The sequence below is a fragment of the Capsicum annuum genome, chromosome 1, assembly GCF_002878395.1.
Source record: "Capsicum annuum cultivar UCD-10X-F1 chromosome 1, UCD10Xv1.1, whole genome shotgun sequence".
In the NCBI taxonomy this organism is placed as follows: domain Eukaryota; kingdom Viridiplantae; phylum Streptophyta; class Magnoliopsida; order Solanales; family Solanaceae; genus Capsicum; species Capsicum annuum.
Genome location: NC_061111.1, coordinates 36,378,631 through 36,396,188, shown reverse-complemented (window position 1 = coordinate 36,396,188; position 17,558 = coordinate 36,378,631). Strand labels below are relative to the sequence as shown.

The window sequence follows — 17,558 nt, the reverse complement described above, 5'->3', positions numbered from 1 at the left end:
ACAATGAGTTTTAATAAGAATGGAGGAGAAAAAATTAGAGAGACAAAAAAAGTAATTTGAAATTGAAAAAATGAGTCAAGGTTTTATGTCTTGAGTATATTTGTAAATAGCTCCCATAATTTTTAATATGTTATTATTGTCTAATTCATCCATAAAGTTATTTTTTTAATTTTGTTTTAAAATGAAAAACCAAAGTAGGCAATTGGCCTATTAGCCAATTTTTCTCCCTCAAAATGGCTAGTTGTACACTTTCCCTGATATATCATTTCCAAGGAAAATTGTCCATTAACGAGAGTTTACAATAATTTTGAATTTTCTCTACTTGACAACGTACTCAAGATTTTTTTCAATTACAAAAAATACACTCGAATAACTTCATAACAACCTTGGCTAAACAACATAACATCTGGATCGCCACCAATGTCAAGAACAGACATCATGTGTGAGAGAAGGGCAGTATATTTAAAATTGAAGATTATAGTACGATCAACTTGTTCCGTAGAACAGCTCCCTCACCCCCGGCCAATGCAAACACATGGGACACACCTTAGCATTAATTGGAAAACACACCAAACACAACCTACAAGTCACTGAGTACATGAAATGATCAACCTGTGGTTATCTATACAATCCATCTCGGTAATTAGTACAAATGCAGTCACATACAAAACCAGCAGCAAGAAAAGCAAAACATATGCAGTAGAGATCTACATAGAATCAACACAATCATGTACAACTGCAGACTTGGAAGTATCAACCAAAACGGGGAGCTCAGAACTATGAACTAGATCCACAGTCTGCTGGTTTTCCTTCAGTGTTAACCTCGGTGGTAGCAGGGAGTTCTTCAGCTAAAGAAGCCCCAGACTGAAAAGGTTTCTTGAATTGCACCAAAATCATGGTCATGTTGTCACATCCCTCATCTCCAGCAGTAGAAGGTGCCAAACACCTATCAAGAACTCTTTCACATACTGCAGAAAGCTTGCTTTCCTACAAATCAAACTTTCTCAGTTAGTCTGTATTTTAGACTAGAGTGAGTATACACGAGCATTTTATCTTTGGTCTTCACATATAATGAAAGCCCTGGAAAATAGGAGAAAGCCAGATCAAACAATCATATCATCTCCGCGCACTCCAAAAAAACATAACTGGTTAGCACCCTATGATCTTTTTAGGAGAAGTAGTCTTACATATTCCTGCCAAATCTGTCAATTATTAAGTATGGTTGGTACCATTTCGATGTGTTTCATTTCTTTCGAACAACAGAGATTTGATGCTTAGAGCAAAATGAACAAAACATAAAGACATCTGAACTGAGACAAAAGCACATTGATCGACAAATTTATCAAGACAATGGGATGTCTGCTCACAACTCTGAAATGAAGATGCCACATGATCCAAATAAACTAGGGAATATTTAGCAGGTGTTGATCTTTGTTGCATCCAATAGTTCAGCACAGACATTAAAGTAATTTGTAATAGCTCACTGAATCAGGCGAACAATCAAAAACCAGAATAAGTCTACTAGCAACGAAATTAAGGTTATGAGCAAGCAGACACCAGGAGCCCAATAAGGCAAATGAGCCTTCCTTATACATTCCAAGGATAATGATGATTCCATTTTTTTTTCCAAGAAGTAATAAGAAAATTCATTGCTGGCATCACAAAGATGCATAATAGTAACAAGTTAGGAAGATAACAAAACTTTGTTGGCTCAATTACAAAAAAGACTAAACTAGTATCACCGAGCTAACATTTTTTAATTACTAGGTAAATCACTAGAAACCCACTGAGCTCCATTAGTTGAGCGATAAAATAAACCAAAATGCATATCAAAAGCATAACTAGTTCACTCTTTTTGCCTATAAAAATACCATTTCAAAAAGAGCATGGATGTTTTGTTGTTCTTTTTATTCACCCCATTTCTCAAACAAATTATAATACATCAAACAAAATGTTCAGCTGTGTGGGACCACACATGAACATAGGAATCAGTCCATAAGCACATAATACTAGCTAAACCCGATGCCTTTTGTTCTTCTATCACTATGCCATAGTACAGGTCCTTCTACGAATGATTAATATGTAATGACCTTTTGCAAATTGCCACAGAAAAAATAGTATTTAGTAGATGTCCCATTATATACATAGTTCGAACTGACTCAGCCTTTTGCCACTTCTAGTAGCAAATTTGGTATCATGTAAAATGAAAATATCTTCTTTCTTTTTAAGTGAAAAGTTGCTCATTTTGAACCCTGCTAGCATGCATCGTAAAATGAACTATTCCTTTTTCAGGCTTCACTAGTCGCAACTTCATTGTTATGTACAAAACAACCTTATGAAATAGGTACTTTCAGACCTTTTCAGTATTATTTTTTGCTATTATTTACATATGTTTACCTTATTTTTTACTTTTACTTTTATTTGGTAAGATTTTTGCATGAGATGAGTTTAAATGGAGAAACATGGTCCGTGAAGATTTATATAGCTGACACCAAATTGTTTGGGATTGAAGCATAGTTGTTGTTATTTGTTATTGTAAGTCTTTGGCCAATTATACCATAAATATAATGAATTTTAGATGACTCAGTTATCCCATTGTTAATAGCTGACTTTCCAACAGGACTTTAATCAAAAGTTAACACCAATTCAAATGCATAAAAATGTGCTCTCAGACTGACCGACTTCAGCTGCTCGTGTATAAAATCAACCAATTGCTGGCTTGACATGCAGTCCCTGAGAAGAAACAGCAACATGAAAATCAGATATATGAACAAAAAATGTGTTAATATGAAATCTGAAAATCAAACCGAGTAAACTATGAAGAACATCTAATAATTTTCTGTTGAGACCATCTTCCCAAATCAAAAAGAAGAGTCTAGAATGCATACCATATACCATCACAAGCTAGCACAATAAAATCATCATCATCGCACAACTCAACCTAATCAGGGAACAGAGCAATATCAGACATGTTAGGAATATAGGAAAGAAGCGACAAAGGTGGATGGGTGGGGGTCGAAGGAAAGCAAGAAAGAATCAGGGGGTCGAAGGAAAGCAAGAAAGAATCAATCATTCAAGCATCAACCCCAAAGAAGTTTGGGTCGGCCATATAAATCATTGTAGACAAAAGAAATTCTTCCTCTTTTATCTGAATATCTGCCTTAATGCCAATGGTTTTATAAAGTCAAAGTCTCTTTGATTTTTCGATTATCAATCTCGCCCTTTGAAGTTTTAATAACAATTTCCTCCTCCTTTAACTAAGACAGAATTGCAATACTTCAAACTTGCATCACATTTCCCTGTCCAGCCATTGAAATCACCCCTTATCACCACAAAGTTTGTCATTTTCAATGAATCCCGAGATACTTCTCCGCTCCTCCTTGGTAGTAGTTTGATTTCATTATAGCAGACATGGTAGAATTAGCGGGAAATTGAGGCACCGATACACTGCAGAAAGCGGCAAGGTAAGAATAACTAATGGAGCCAAATTTTTTGTCTCGCCGCTATCCAAAGAGACTAACTAGATTGACCTTTTTACATGCATTTGAACATAGATATTTAAACTATATACTTAAACAAGGATATCAAGAACCCAAAGAAAACAATTGATATTGAGAAGAATTGAGGAAATAATAAGCTACTGAAAAAGCCATTGATTCTTTTTTCACCTCTTGTCATTTCAAACTTCCAAAAAACTAGTGCATAATGAATTACTGATACACCTTTCAGTCTGTGCCCATAAGTTACAGACATTCAAACAGAAATGAGACGGAAACTTCACGCCATAAAATTGCATCTAAACATCCTAGAAAATGTATATTATGATTTTAATGCAAAAGTTAAAAATACATGATATGGGGTAGCAGAAGGTAGCCTAGAGGCATGTGTCGAGAAAAGCTATTATTTAGTGCCTTATAGCTTATCGGGCCCAGAAAGAGTAAGATGTGTTGCCAAACCAAACAAGAAAAAATTGGGTCTGACTTTCTTGAAAAACAGTCATGTCTAAAAATTATCATTAATAAAACGGAAAAAGGCCCAAAAATCCCCCTGAACTATCCGAAATAGCTCAAAAATGCCCTTCGTTAGATTTTTGGCTCAAAAATACCCCTCCGTTAAATATTTGGCTCAAAAATACCCCTCCCTCTAACGGAATTCGACAAAGGATCAAAAATACCCCTAAACTATCTGAAATGGGTCAAAAATACCCCTCTGTTAAATATTTGGCTCAAAAATACCCCTCCCTTAACGAAATTAAATTATTTCGATTATTTCGTTAATTTATATAAAATTCATCATTTAACTTATATTTCGTTAATTTCTTTAAGTGAAAATTTATATTTCGTTAATTTCTTTAAAGATTAAAAAGATGTAAAGTGAAAATACCTTTTTAGAATAAATGTATGTTTATTTTCCAAATCAAATTCAACCAATTTATATTATAATTCAAATACTTTTTTTCATTATCTTATTTTTAAAATTAAAAAAATAGTTTTATGTAAAAAAATTAAAGTATTAGGGTTAAAAAGTTAAAGTTAGGGTTTAATTCAATCGAAATAATTTAATTTCGTTAAGGGAAGGAGTATTTTTGAGCCAAATATTTAACAGAGGGATATTTAATGAAATTAAATTATTTCGTTAATTTATATAAAGTTCATCATTTAATTTATATTTCGTTAATTTCTTTAAAGATTAAAAAGATGTAAAGTGAAAATACCTTTTTAGAATAAATGTATGCTTATTTTTCAAATCAAATTCAACCAATTTATATTATAATTCAAATACTTTTTTTCATTATCTTATTTTAAAATTAAAAAAATACTTTTATGTAAAAAAATTAAAGTATTAGGATTAAAAAGTTAAAGTTAGGGTTTAATTCAATCGAAATAATTTAATTTCGGTAAGGGGAGGGGTATTTTTGAGCCAAATATTTAACAGAGGGGTATTTAATCAAATTAAATTATTTCGATTATTTCGTTAATTTATATAAAGTTCATCATTTAATTTTTATTTCGTTAATTTCTTTAAGTGAAAATTTATATTTCATTAATTTCGTTAATTTATATTTCATTAATTTCTTTAAAGATTTAAAAGATGTAAAGTGAAAATACCTTTTTAGAATAAATGTATGTTTATTTTTCAAATCAAATTCAACCAATTTATATTATAATTCAAATATTTTTTTTCATTATCTTATTTTTAAAATTAAAAAAATACTTTTATGTAAAAAAGTTAAAGTATTAGGGTTAAAAAGTTAAAGTTAGGGTTTAATTTAATCGAAATAATTTAATTTCGTTAAGGGAGGGGTATTTTTGAGCCAAATATTTAACAGGGGGTATTTTTGACCCATTTCAGATAGTTCAGGGATATTTTTGATCCTTTTCCGAATTCCGTTAAGAGGGAGGGGTATTTTTGAGCCGGAGGGGTATTTTTGAGCCAAAAATCTAACGAGGGGCATTTTTGAGCTATTTCAGATAGTTCAAGGATATTTTTGAGCCTAAAGGAATGTACCGTGTTTATGTCTGGATTGGCAGTCACAATTTGCTTCTCAGCTGGCAAAAACTTGTTTAGCTTGAATTCCATGTCACCTGCAATTAGTTTAAACGATCCAAATAACAACCTCTATCTGTTCCAAATTGCTTTTGCATGACAGCTAGCTTTTTAATAGAATATTTAAGGTCCACAACAAAGAAGAATAATACCTATAGCTCTTGCAAGATTTAGACTTCCATTCACACGTCCTGCATGAATAAAACCACCAGCTTTTAAGATTCTCTCTCTCTCAACCTCAAGATCAGGTTTATGATCCCTCGATAAATTGTATGCCTGCAAAAAAGGGAGATATTTGATACCCATTCTCTATATTCACATTAAGGTTTAAACAAGAAAACTTTGACATAACATCCTAGTGACAATATACGCATCCATATTGGGGGGCCACAAGACAATGGCCCAGCGATAGCAAATGCAAAGACATGGCATGCTGGGCCCCTAGTACAAAAACAACTTTAGATACAAGAAATCCACTGCCAGAGGCGGAAACGTTTCTTCCAAATTATCTAAAAGATACCACATTACCTGGCCCTTCCTTGAAATTACACAGCGAGAATCTCCAGCATTTGAAACAATGAGTTGGTTCTCTCTAATGATTGCAACACAAGCTGTACATCCAGAAGTAGGTCCCGAAAAATCAGAGTGAGGCCCCTGATATCAATATCACAAACACTTAGCCCGGAAACCAATTAAACAATGTCTACAACAATAGTAATGTGCAGGCGAGGTGAGCTGACATGCTAAAGGACTATACAAGTACATACAATTTCAAGGGAAAGATCTAATCACTGCAGCTTTGCTCCATCTCTAAAAGCAGTAAGCGTTCAGTTCATGCATTCACTTATAAACAGGATCAACTTTGATGCGTGATTCCAACCTCTTAGTTTAACTTAAGTATTCATTTAAACTTCCTTTCATTACCTCTAGAACCAAGAATCACTAGCAAGAGTACAGTAGCCCACGAAAGTAAAGAAACAAAACATTTGGAAAGCTTTAAATATTCTCAATTTAATACCCCTATCTCCATTTCAAAATGGTTTTATCAACTGGACAGACTAAAGGAGACAGACATACTAGTTTATTTCATTTTAACTCAATATCCTCAAGCATAGAAGGTACCTCCTCAAATGCCCAATCATCAACACGGTTGTTTCCATCACCATTTTTTGGAGACCAAATAAGACCCTCAATCATACCCGTGAACTGGTTTAATTTATCCCCCAGTGCAGCCAGCTCCCTCCATCCTCTCTGACCGCACATCATCTCGTCCATTCTGCACCAGCAACAGGGAAACAAAAGGTCTCATAACGCACTTTGGAAGCACAGAAGCATTTAATGATTTCACAGTGCAAACGACATCCATGCAGATTTTTGCGAAAATGTGGGGCATAACAGAAGAAAGTATCTATATAGTTGATGATACCAATCAGTTGGGATTACTTCGACATGTGTGTCTTACTTTTCTGTTAAGTGGGTCACAACAAGTTGTGTCATTAGGGGTAAACCGGGATGATAAAATCAAATAGTTTCCTAAAGTGTCAATCATTTTGATACATACTTAAAAAAGTGTGCCACATGAAATCGAACAAAATGAGTACTTCTTACCAAATTCGAGTGTGACATTACAATGCCACATCGGTTTTTCCACTTTTTTGGAAATGTCTAGACTTTTATATGACAAGTGATATGACCATCACAGTACCCGTGCAAGCTTTCAATTTGTGGGAAAAGAGATATAAGCAACAAAATGCAATTGTCATGAAACAGGACTTCACATATCATCCATCAAATACAAAATATTAAACTATTAATATAGACATTAAGTTGGTGAATAATTCAAGTAATCTAAACCCAAACAGGAGTACTCTCATTCTTATCTATTTCAGTTTTTAAACCAGAAAATATCAGATGCATAGAGCAAATTTAGAGTATATAGATCAAAGTTGAAAATTACTACTCCCTCTGTTCCAAGTTATGTGACACTTCCTTTTTTAGTCCATCCCAAAAAAGAATGTCACCTTCGATAATTAGATTCAACTTAACTTTAAAATTTCCCTTTTACCCCTAATGAAATGACTTATAGCCACACAAATGGTCAAAGAATGTTTTAGACCACAAATTTCAAAAGTCTTTCTTTCTTTTTTAAACTTTGTGCCGAGTCAAACGGTGTCATATAAATTGGGGGACGGAAGGAGTACACAACAATGAATGCCACTAACATTACTGCTATTAGGAAATTAGTGTATATTTTCATGAACCCTTTCTAGTAGCCTTTGTCACTTACCTAAAAAAGATGCTAGTTATAAAGGGCTCATGAAAACATACATATAAAATCAGTCTCTGTTTAAATAATTAAACACTAAAAGACACCCATAGAGTTTTCAGGACATTGTATAGCCAATTCTAGAACCCAAAGCCTCAGGAATTCACCTGAAAAAGGCTTTCTGGACTGAAGTTCCTATATCACCGTGTAAATATGCTTCATGCTTGAGCACTTGCTGATGTAGATACTTGGCACAAAATTTAGCAACAACTTTACCTGTAATTTATGAAAGGTTAACAGGAAGTAGCAGACATAGTTGCTAATAATGTTCTTCGAGATATTTGATTAGAGTAGCAACCTTATCTTTATAGAGCAGGAAAAGTATCAGAGATTGAAGTGTCTACTGGTTAATAAGCATGAATACGAACTTGGAACTGAATTGATACTTTTGGGATATCGAAGCTTCTTCAGTAACCTCTATCCCACGAATTAATTTCAAGATGTCCAAAATCAAATCTATTGCAGTTTAATCCCTAACACCACCATATAAAACAAGGAAATAGGGAGTACAGGCAGGCGATTTAGAGGGTAACAGATAATACAGCAACGCCAAGCAGGCATATCATTCTAAGACCTCCAAATCTAAAACTCTGAGGCCTCACCTCCACAAGAACATTATGCTAATAGCCACAATCTATCAGTGGAATCACCCACAGAGGTGAAGAATCACATATAATAGCATAAACTAAATGAAAGAATAGAATATAGGAATATACCCATGACCAGATTTCATTTCTAACGAAAGTAGCTTTAAAAGGGAGAAATCATCTCTTACGTATAGATGTCAGTGCCAGCATCAACTCGTCCAAACTAACATGGTCCAAACTACTATTTGAAATCCATAATAAGGTTACCAAATGATTCAAGTTCATTGCTGAAACAAGGGGAAAGGTTCTGATACAGCCATAGCACATCTCTCTGAGTTCATTTCTGAATAAACGCTCTCCCAACTGACACTTCCGGTCTTGCAGTACCTCTTTCAATGTCCTGACAGGTCCTATTCTTAGCCCACCCCCCCCCCCCCCCCAAAAAAAAAAAATAATAATAATAATAATAATAATAATAAAAAAAAAAAAATTTGACCTTAAAGTATCCTCTTTCAACCTCTGCTGAAAAATTGCACCAACTTCAAAATGTAAAGTGGGCTTTGAAGTATTGTGAACATTGGAAATGTGTCAGAAAAAGAGGACACTAATAAAAGGATAAAAATGAAAGCAGAAATTGCAATTCAATGTTCGTTTTTGCAAGAGAGTTTGATGACTTTTTTTTATAACCGAGAAGTTCCCTGAGGGACTGGAAAATTCGATGGCTAGTGGGACCGCTCCTCTACCCTTTTACACTGAAACACTAGGCTTTGATAATAGCAAGGTTTGAAATGATGAAATGCACCTAACCCACACATAACATGTGGCTCTCTTACCATTTAACCAAAGCGGTGGAGGCAAAGGTTGATTAGTGTTGCTAGTGAAATGGGAAAGAAAAGGATAAAGGAAAAAGATCAACTTGTCATTTCTGATGTGTATGGAAGCATATGTGGTAGAATTTAATGTTGTTCTAAGACTTAATTAAGAAGGAAATGTTTTCGGAAATCCTCCCAATTGTTTGCTAACATATTCTCAGTTCATATTGTCAGCTTCAAACCTTTTGAAACCCCATAGTTCAGCAACAGAGTATTGAAAGCAGTCACGTGTATTTCCACTGCCCAACAGTAGGATACTCAGTTTGGCTACTCCTATTAGCAGTGAACCTTTACCTCTGGCTCTGCCACTATGTGTTCTGCACTTTGGTCTTATTCCTTCTATCTCTCTCACTTGCTCTTCAGCTTTCTCTCTCTTTTGATCTTCAATATGTTTGTTACTTAGGTTCTTCGCAAAGAATTTCTCTCTGATTTTAGTTCCTCTCTACAGCATTTGCTTTTTTCCGCCGAGCTTCAACAAGAATCTTTTTCATTCTAAAACATCTGTTGGCTAAACATGAGACATGTGCTACAATTTGTTCAGGCTTTGTTTTTGGCTAATTTGCGGTTATTTCATGTGAATTTCTGTTTAGACATGCAACAACAACCATATTTCTTTTGCCACGCTGTGTTTAAAGTGACTATAGATTGATTTTTCTCACGAAATTTCGATTGGCTAATTACTGGTATTTTATAACCTTGGTATCCGGTCCAGCTTGCACACACCTCGACTAATTCCACGTGGCATTTGCTTACTCCCATCAGCAAAGGTAACTCTATCCACCAAGGCTTGGACAGATGAGAAAAAATCACCTAGTGTTTTTTTGGCCTATGCGGGGAATTGAACCTGAAACCTCATTGTTCTCAATCCACTTATTTGATTGGCTACTTACTGTTGTTAAGGCATCTGAGTGGCAGTTTTCCGAGGAAGCATATGCATGCCATAATTTAGCCAACAGAAGGTTACGAAATCAAAGAGAGTGAGAGAGAATCATGCTGAAGCTCAAGAGGAAAAGCCAAACGCCGAAGGAACTGAATCCTAGAGGAATCTTTATAAAGAAACAAATATAACAAGACATTAAAGAGCAGAGGTGCAAGAAGCTCATGAGAGTGAGTAAGCAAGAGAGAGCTGGAATGCAGAAGACCAAAGCTCAAACAGAGAATGCACACCATGGCGAAAGGTTTCATCTCCAGCAATAGGACTATTGGTATTCACGAAACACCATTATTTCAAGCAAAGATTCCAGATTGCTCGAAGTTGTCCTGAAAAAAACCTTTTATCACTTTCCATAGGTTGATCATCACAGGATCTACACAAGAAGTTGTCAAAATTAGCAACGTCATCTAAATGGAGATTCACCACGGGTCACTTGGAATCTACAAAATCACTCAAATGCTGCAAAGCACCATTTTCATATATATTCCAGTGCAATTTTCTTAAAACTGATAACAGAAGAAGGAAACCTGAAAATGTATTTCTGCCAAGTTCAAATCATGGTCTTACTGAGAGAGAATAGACCTGAATAACCATAAAAGATTTCTCTCACAAAATGGCATTGCATCCCACTTAATAAAGCTTGATACATAAGGACCATGATTTCATGGCTCACACTGGCAAACTATGAGCTATTGTCAAGTCTCCATACCTAAGTTCCTTCATTCTCAAAAAAAAGAAAAGAAGCAAAAAGGCCCCCAACACCAGAGGTAAATAGAAGGCACACAATTCAAAATATGAAAATACAAGCCTGGATTCCAGATAAAATTTCCTTAACTGCACCAAATCATGGTTTAACTTATTATATTCCTCTGTAAGCTGAAGACAAGTTCTCCCAAGCAACAATGTATAGCATCCTAATAATAACCTAAAATGACAACATACATACCTCCGTGACCATCGTAGACACCAAAAAAGGATGTTGAAGAATCCAAATCAGGTATTGCTGCATGCTAAAGAAAGAAATAGGACAAAATGTCAGCTCAACATGAAGTTTAACTCATACATGTTGGATTATTCATAAGTAAAACACTGCGATAAGACAAACACTGAGAACATATTTGAGATAACTATGTCGATAAAAGCATTCATTAGATCCGGAAGGCCACAATAACATGAACCATATGATATATTTAAACTAATAGAAAGCAAATATTAATCAGAGTCGATAAAAGTTCCAATTCTTAATCTATAGTGTGAGTTTAGAATAGGCACAATACATTAACATGTCTTTTAACTTGGCTTCAGATCACATATATGACCTCCAACTTTGAGTGTGCACAAGTAGGCACTTAAACTTGTATAAAGTTGAACAAGCAGACACATATGTCCTATGTGGCATCCTATGTGGCTAATTTTTGTCCTACATAGCATCCTACGTGTATTATGCCACATAGGATGTGTGTGTCTATTTATTCAACTTTATACAAGTTTAAGGGCCTACTTGTGAACACCCAAAGTTGAAGGTCATAGATGTAATTTGTAGTCAAGTTAAAGGGCACACTTATATATTGTGCCTTCAGAATACTAAGAAAAATTTTACCTTGAGAATAATAAATAACTCGAGTCTGTTCCCTTTCACTGAAAGATTCCACAGCTTCCTTTTGACTTATTCATTTTTCTCTACTATTTTTATTTTGGGAAAGAGGTCTAAAGAGACAAGTGAGAAGGGATGCAGATTGATCATTAGGAATAAGGAACAATAACCAGCATAATGAACATTGTGTAGTCCCACTACCAAAGCTTTCCATTATGTAAATATTTTATTAGCATTACACTGAAGTTGTAGGCAAAGAAAAGGCAAGTTTGTCAAGATTCTTAAATGGCCACGGTAATCTATATGCATACATGCATACATATATATGTGTGAGTGTGTGTGTGTCAGCAGGGGCAGATCTAGGGGCCAGGGTGGGGGTTCCTGGGAACCCAGTAACTTTCGTTCGGATCTAGTATTTATATAGAGAAATCTAGTAAATATATAAGAATTATAAGTTGGGAACCCATAAATATAGTGTATTGTTGGTCTAGTGGTGTAGAGGGACTTGTGAAAGTTTTACTGACCTCTAGATTGTGGGTTCAAATCTCCTTAGTTACTCTTTGGGTTTATTTTATCTAACATGGGGAACCCACAAACTTTATATCCTGGATCCACATCGGTCAGTGTGTGTGTGTATACACGCATACACACACACGTATATGCACGCACACACCAGGCAGCACTGCAGCTGACCAATTCTACAACTCAGAATGATTAAATGGCTACAACAACAACAAACCCAGTGTACTCCCACAAAATGGGAAATGATGAAATGTCTAGAGAAACAAGAATCAAACGAAGTTTAAACAAGTCGCATTGTTAGAGTCTGAAAGTGAACAATCAACTACAAACTTAACCTCATGTCCTAGGAACAGTTTGAGACAGCCCAAAGCCCTTCCATTTCCCAGATGGAAAGCTGTGAAAATATAGAGTCCTCTTGGACATTTATTATTTTATCTTGTTTCACTTAATTAAATAAAAGCAAGAACTTATTTCCATTCCACAAATTACATCACAAAACACATTGACTACAGTAACATGTTGTGGAAGGTCTGAATTTTTGGAATAGAAAACTTTCTAAAAAACCCACATTTACTAAAGTAGCAGGGATACTCACAGCATCTTCCATTGTTGCACGCCATCCTTGCATTGATGATAAACCATATTTTACCCTATCATTCCCACCATCTTCTGAGAATTTCTCTGTTTTGGGGGAACTGAGGTATACACCCATCACTTTTAGCTGAAAGAGATGAAGAGAAGCACTGACAAAGCATTAAAGCAAACATAGACAAATGAAACTTAGAACAGGAAAACCATAAGCAGTGAACTTTATCACCAAAACCACTTAGAACTTAGAAGGGGAAAATCAGAATCTTCTGACCGAACATCTGATTTGATAAAACCATATATATCTATAACTATGTATACAACGAAGCAACAATCTAGGAAAAAGATACAACTGAAGAATCATGAAAGCAAAAGATGAAAGAGGAAAGAGGAAAAGAACTCATTCTGAAAGGATAATTACGCTAAGAATGTCTAAAGATCATTCTCCAACTGCTTGAAGCAAAGAACTTTCTAGTACAGAAGGTTTGGTATAAACCTTCATGCGTGGAAAAGGAACCAATGGTTCCAGATTTCCTTCTGAAAGCGTGAGCGAAAGAATATCAGAGAGAACATTAGATATTTTTGGATTTTTAAATCCAGACAGAAGTTCATTAATTTCCGTCTTAAAGGAGATAATTTCACCTGGAGCGATATTTTTGATTTTAACTCCAGACAGATGTTCATTAATTTCCGTCATAAAGGAGATAATTTCACCTGGAGAAGAGAATGGCAGCTCAGTTTCCATACTTTACAGGTTCAGGCATCATGTTTACTGGTCTGGATGAAAAATATTCGCAAGTATCTATCTTCCCTGCACAAATTTGCATACAAGAATGCACATATTCTGTTGGAATCTGAAGTTAGTTAAAGGAAAATTCCAGTTTAGATTTGAAACTGTGTGATTCAAGGGGTTGCAATATATTGATTGTGGTAGAAGTGATCAAGTGGAGATGGCGGAACTTCCTCAGTATGAAGATCTCCACAGTGGAATGCTATCTCGTTGAGGTTCTGAAGAAAGTAGCTTTAAAAAGATGGAAGAGCTGGATATCCAAGATAAGGGTGCCCAAAAGGAGGAGAAAATGGAAGTAGCAGGTTTACCTTGTCCAAAGATATTCTTAAGGAAAAGAAAGTAGAATTTGTAGGACAAAGGAGACAACAAAAATAACATTCCGGATGCATAATATGACACCATTGCTATTGAACAGTAAAACAGATCTTGCTATGACTACGAATTTTTTAAAGGTCCAAGGCCATAATCATTAACTTTGTGCTTTGTAGTTTGTAGTATATTTTGTAGTTTCTAAGTATTTTAAATAATGAATCGATATCCAAATTGAGGTCAGAAATTAAATGGTACGACTACTGTGCTCCAATTTTCATAATTCTTTTTGGAATGGAGGGAATAGATACTTCCACAAGTTGCTAACGTAATCAGCACCTCCAAAATCAGCATCTGAAATGTATGAAGACGAGGCACGTAAAGGTTATAGGTCTCACCTATCAAAATTTTGCCATTGAGGAAAAACTGGACGATTTCACTCAATCTTCCAATTTGAAGAGACTAGAAATGTTTTTATCGAATGAGAATCTACAGAAGAAGAAATGTACACTTCTCTTAGTGAATGATGGCGATATATAGCCAAGACGAGATGATTTCTGGGCTCTTTTTGGAACAGGATGAACATTGTTGAAGAAGGTATTGTGGCCTTCTCTAGGCATTTGCATGTACGAGCTGCTTCTGAAGTAGTTTGACAACTACATTAATAGCCCTGCTCCCAGAGCGGAGCGCACTTGAGGCAGTAACCAAGTTAGGCATATGGTCTTATAGGAAACATTACTATTTTGACCCAAAAAAATTATTGTTCTGTAATAAAATCACTTACTGATCAAGGAAAACCAATATTTTAGCTTCGAAATCGAAATCACTGATTCAAGACTGTTAAATCCAGGGAGTGCCAGGGCAGGAGGGCTATTGAGAGACCGCAATGGACATATGATCATGGCTTTTGCATCTTACCTTGGTGAATGCTCTAATAACTGTGCGGAGATTCAAGCAATGAAGATTGGATTGAAGTGGTGTTTGGATAATGGATTCAGAAACCTGATTATTGAATCCGACTCCTGGCTTACTATTCACATGATCAACGGTAACATATCCACCTCTTGGCTTTTAAAAGACGAGATCAAGAAGATTCAAGCCATGAAAACAAATGGCCAGATTGAATTTAATCGTATTCTCAGAGAGGGAAATTCTACTGCCGATCTCCTCGCCAATCTTGCAGAGTTTCATAATTCTAATTCTTTCTTCACTGCGGCTGTAAACTTGCCAATACATATCATGTCTACATTAAACAATGAAGAAAAAGGAAGGCCAACTTTCAGAATTAGAGTGAGGAGAAGTACTTTCATCTTTGATCCTGGTTGATTATCACGTCTGATCTACTAAGTATTTTTATACTTGGTATTTTAGGAGTTTTTATCTCCATCATGTGAATTGCTTAGGTCAAATTGTATTTGGACATTTTGTATGCAAATGTCAGGCTTCAGCCCCCCTCTCAGCCTCCTTTTGACATATCAATATACACCATTTAATTTAAAAAAAAAAAAAATCACTGATTCAAGACATGATACCAAGCAACAGAATTCCTTTGTTTGAAGATTATGAAATTCTTGATGCAATTGTTACGGCTATAATGATTTGGATTCAAGTTTCAGACAAGCAGCAGATGCAATGTTTCATGCAGACTCAAAATGCAAAAAAGAAAAGGCATCTACGATCCTTCAAACTAGGTATTTATAATTTCCAAAGGTTATACTACGATGCTATTTGGCTTCAAATAAGAGCTGCAAGAAGATTCTCGGAGGTGAGACCTTATGTCCACTTCGACTTTTCACTGATTACGGAAGGACTCGCCAGCCTTCTGAACAATGCTGTTATGTGAAATGGCTAAAATTGTTAAAGAGCAGGTATCTAGTCTAGCTCATCTATTACCTACTGGAAACTCTTATTTTCTAATGACAAGACTTTTTGAAAGGCTCGGATTCTCAACTTGACGTGTCTCATTCTTTTCCATCTTTTAAATGATAAGTATCAATTTTATTTTATTTTTTTGGTGTGTGTTTTTATGAAGTGACAGATTTTACTATCTCAATTAAGGTGTGTCCTCTGATGTGTTTTGAAGCTCATAGGCTTAAATATCAACTCGCTAACAGCAAAAATTCATCCTACTGGCTGGATCTGGATTGCTTAACAGTTTACTTCGCTGCTCAGTTCCGCAAGATCAAGAGGATCTTTCTTCGGGGTAGTTTGGTTAATGATGACTTTAAATACCATTTGACCAACAAGACACTGTGCTTAGCCTACTCAAGAAATGCACATTTTTTCAGGTAAATGGTTAGGAAAATGACATATGATCTGCACCCAAGGACGTGAGTTGAGCACCATGAGGTTTCAAATTCAATTCCCAGCAGAGACAAAACACTAGGTGATATCTTCCCATCTGTTCTAGCCTTGGCGAATAGAGCCACCTAATACCTGCGGCTGGTGGGAGAAGGCAGGTATCTCGTGGAATTAGTCGAGGTGCGACACCAAAGACATATGATCCCAAAGGAGCAGGTATCATAATAATGTATATGGGGTTGGACCCGTCAGCTGGTTCACCACAAATAGCAGAAGTCTCATAGTGTCTGTTTTCATAAAATCCAGCAGAAAATAACTGCCCCAACTGCTCTAAAGGGAACTACTTTATGGTCAAGATATCTTATTTATGGCTCAGAACTAATGGATAATGAGTCACCTCTACCCTCCTCCACTTATATAGTATTTGGTAGATGGATTTTGGCGCATGTATTTCAAATCCACCAACAACATCATACCCAGTATAGCTCCACAAGTGGGCTCTGGGGAGAATCTGTTTCTATAAGACCCTCTGACTCAGAGAAAGCAAAACACACAAATTAAAATCCATCGCACCTAATATACATAAGCAAATAAACAAACTCAATCACAATCAAGAAATGAAGAATGAAGAAAACAGGGAAGCACATAAGAATTCAAGAATCGTATTGTAACTCAGATTATAGAAAGGGGACTAACCAGTAGAGAGAAGAATTTAAAATAGTAAATGCGGTGAAGAGGAAGAATCAATTGGAAGGTAAGAGGAGTAGGACAAAGTGCGTTAACATTCTCACGCCTCTTCTTCTTCTCTTGCCATCTTATTCAACTAACCAGTGAACTCAATCACGCGTCGTGATCGTAAATTCAATTTTTTAGAAGATGCTTTGTACATGATGAAATTATTCTCTTTATTTTTCCGATGAATGTAAAGTTTAATTTGAATAGATTGAATTTTTATGTGAATATCTACATATAAATATATGATTTTTTATTTATTTTTTAGATATCTAATTATGTTATGTAATTTAATATGGAATACTTCTTAATATTTGGACCTATTTTAGATATATAGTAGGAGAAAAATTTTATATTACCCCCTCATAATGTATAAAAAATTTTAATAATTTTCTATATCTCTGATTCTACTAAAATATCTATATTATAATTTTGTCATTTCTTATTTTTATAATT

General features: G+C 35.2%; 1 protein-coding gene across 2 annotated transcripts; it reads right to left on the bottom strand.

The window, feature by feature from the left end:
- Window positions 1-576: 576 nt before the first annotated feature.
- On the bottom strand, window positions 577-17,356 carry LOC107871708 (probable protein phosphatase 2C 60). 2 transcript variants are annotated; one of them, XM_016718615.2, is made up of 12 exons: window positions 17,067-17,313; window positions 13,685-13,781; window positions 12,978-13,103; window positions 11,213-11,276; window positions 7,981-8,089; window positions 6,670-6,823; window positions 6,076-6,201; window positions 5,700-5,823; window positions 5,509-5,585; window positions 2,889-2,941; window positions 2,679-2,733; window positions 577-987 (listed from the first exon to the last, which is right to left on the bottom strand). In XM_016718615.2, the coding sequence occupies exons 3-12, from the start codon at window positions 13,092-13,094 to the stop codon at window positions 778-780; spliced, it is 1,089 nt and encodes a 362-aa protein (XP_016574101.1). In that variant the 5' UTR covers window positions 13,095-13,103; window positions 13,685-13,781; window positions 17,067-17,313; the 3' UTR covers window positions 577-777. The 2 variants fall into 2 exon arrangements, with proteins under 2 accessions (XP_016574101.1, XP_016574097.1); XM_016718611.2 differs by lacking the exon at window positions 13,685-13,781 and having other exon boundaries at window positions 17,067-17,356.
- Between the last annotated feature and the right edge of the window lie 202 nt (window positions 17,357-17,558).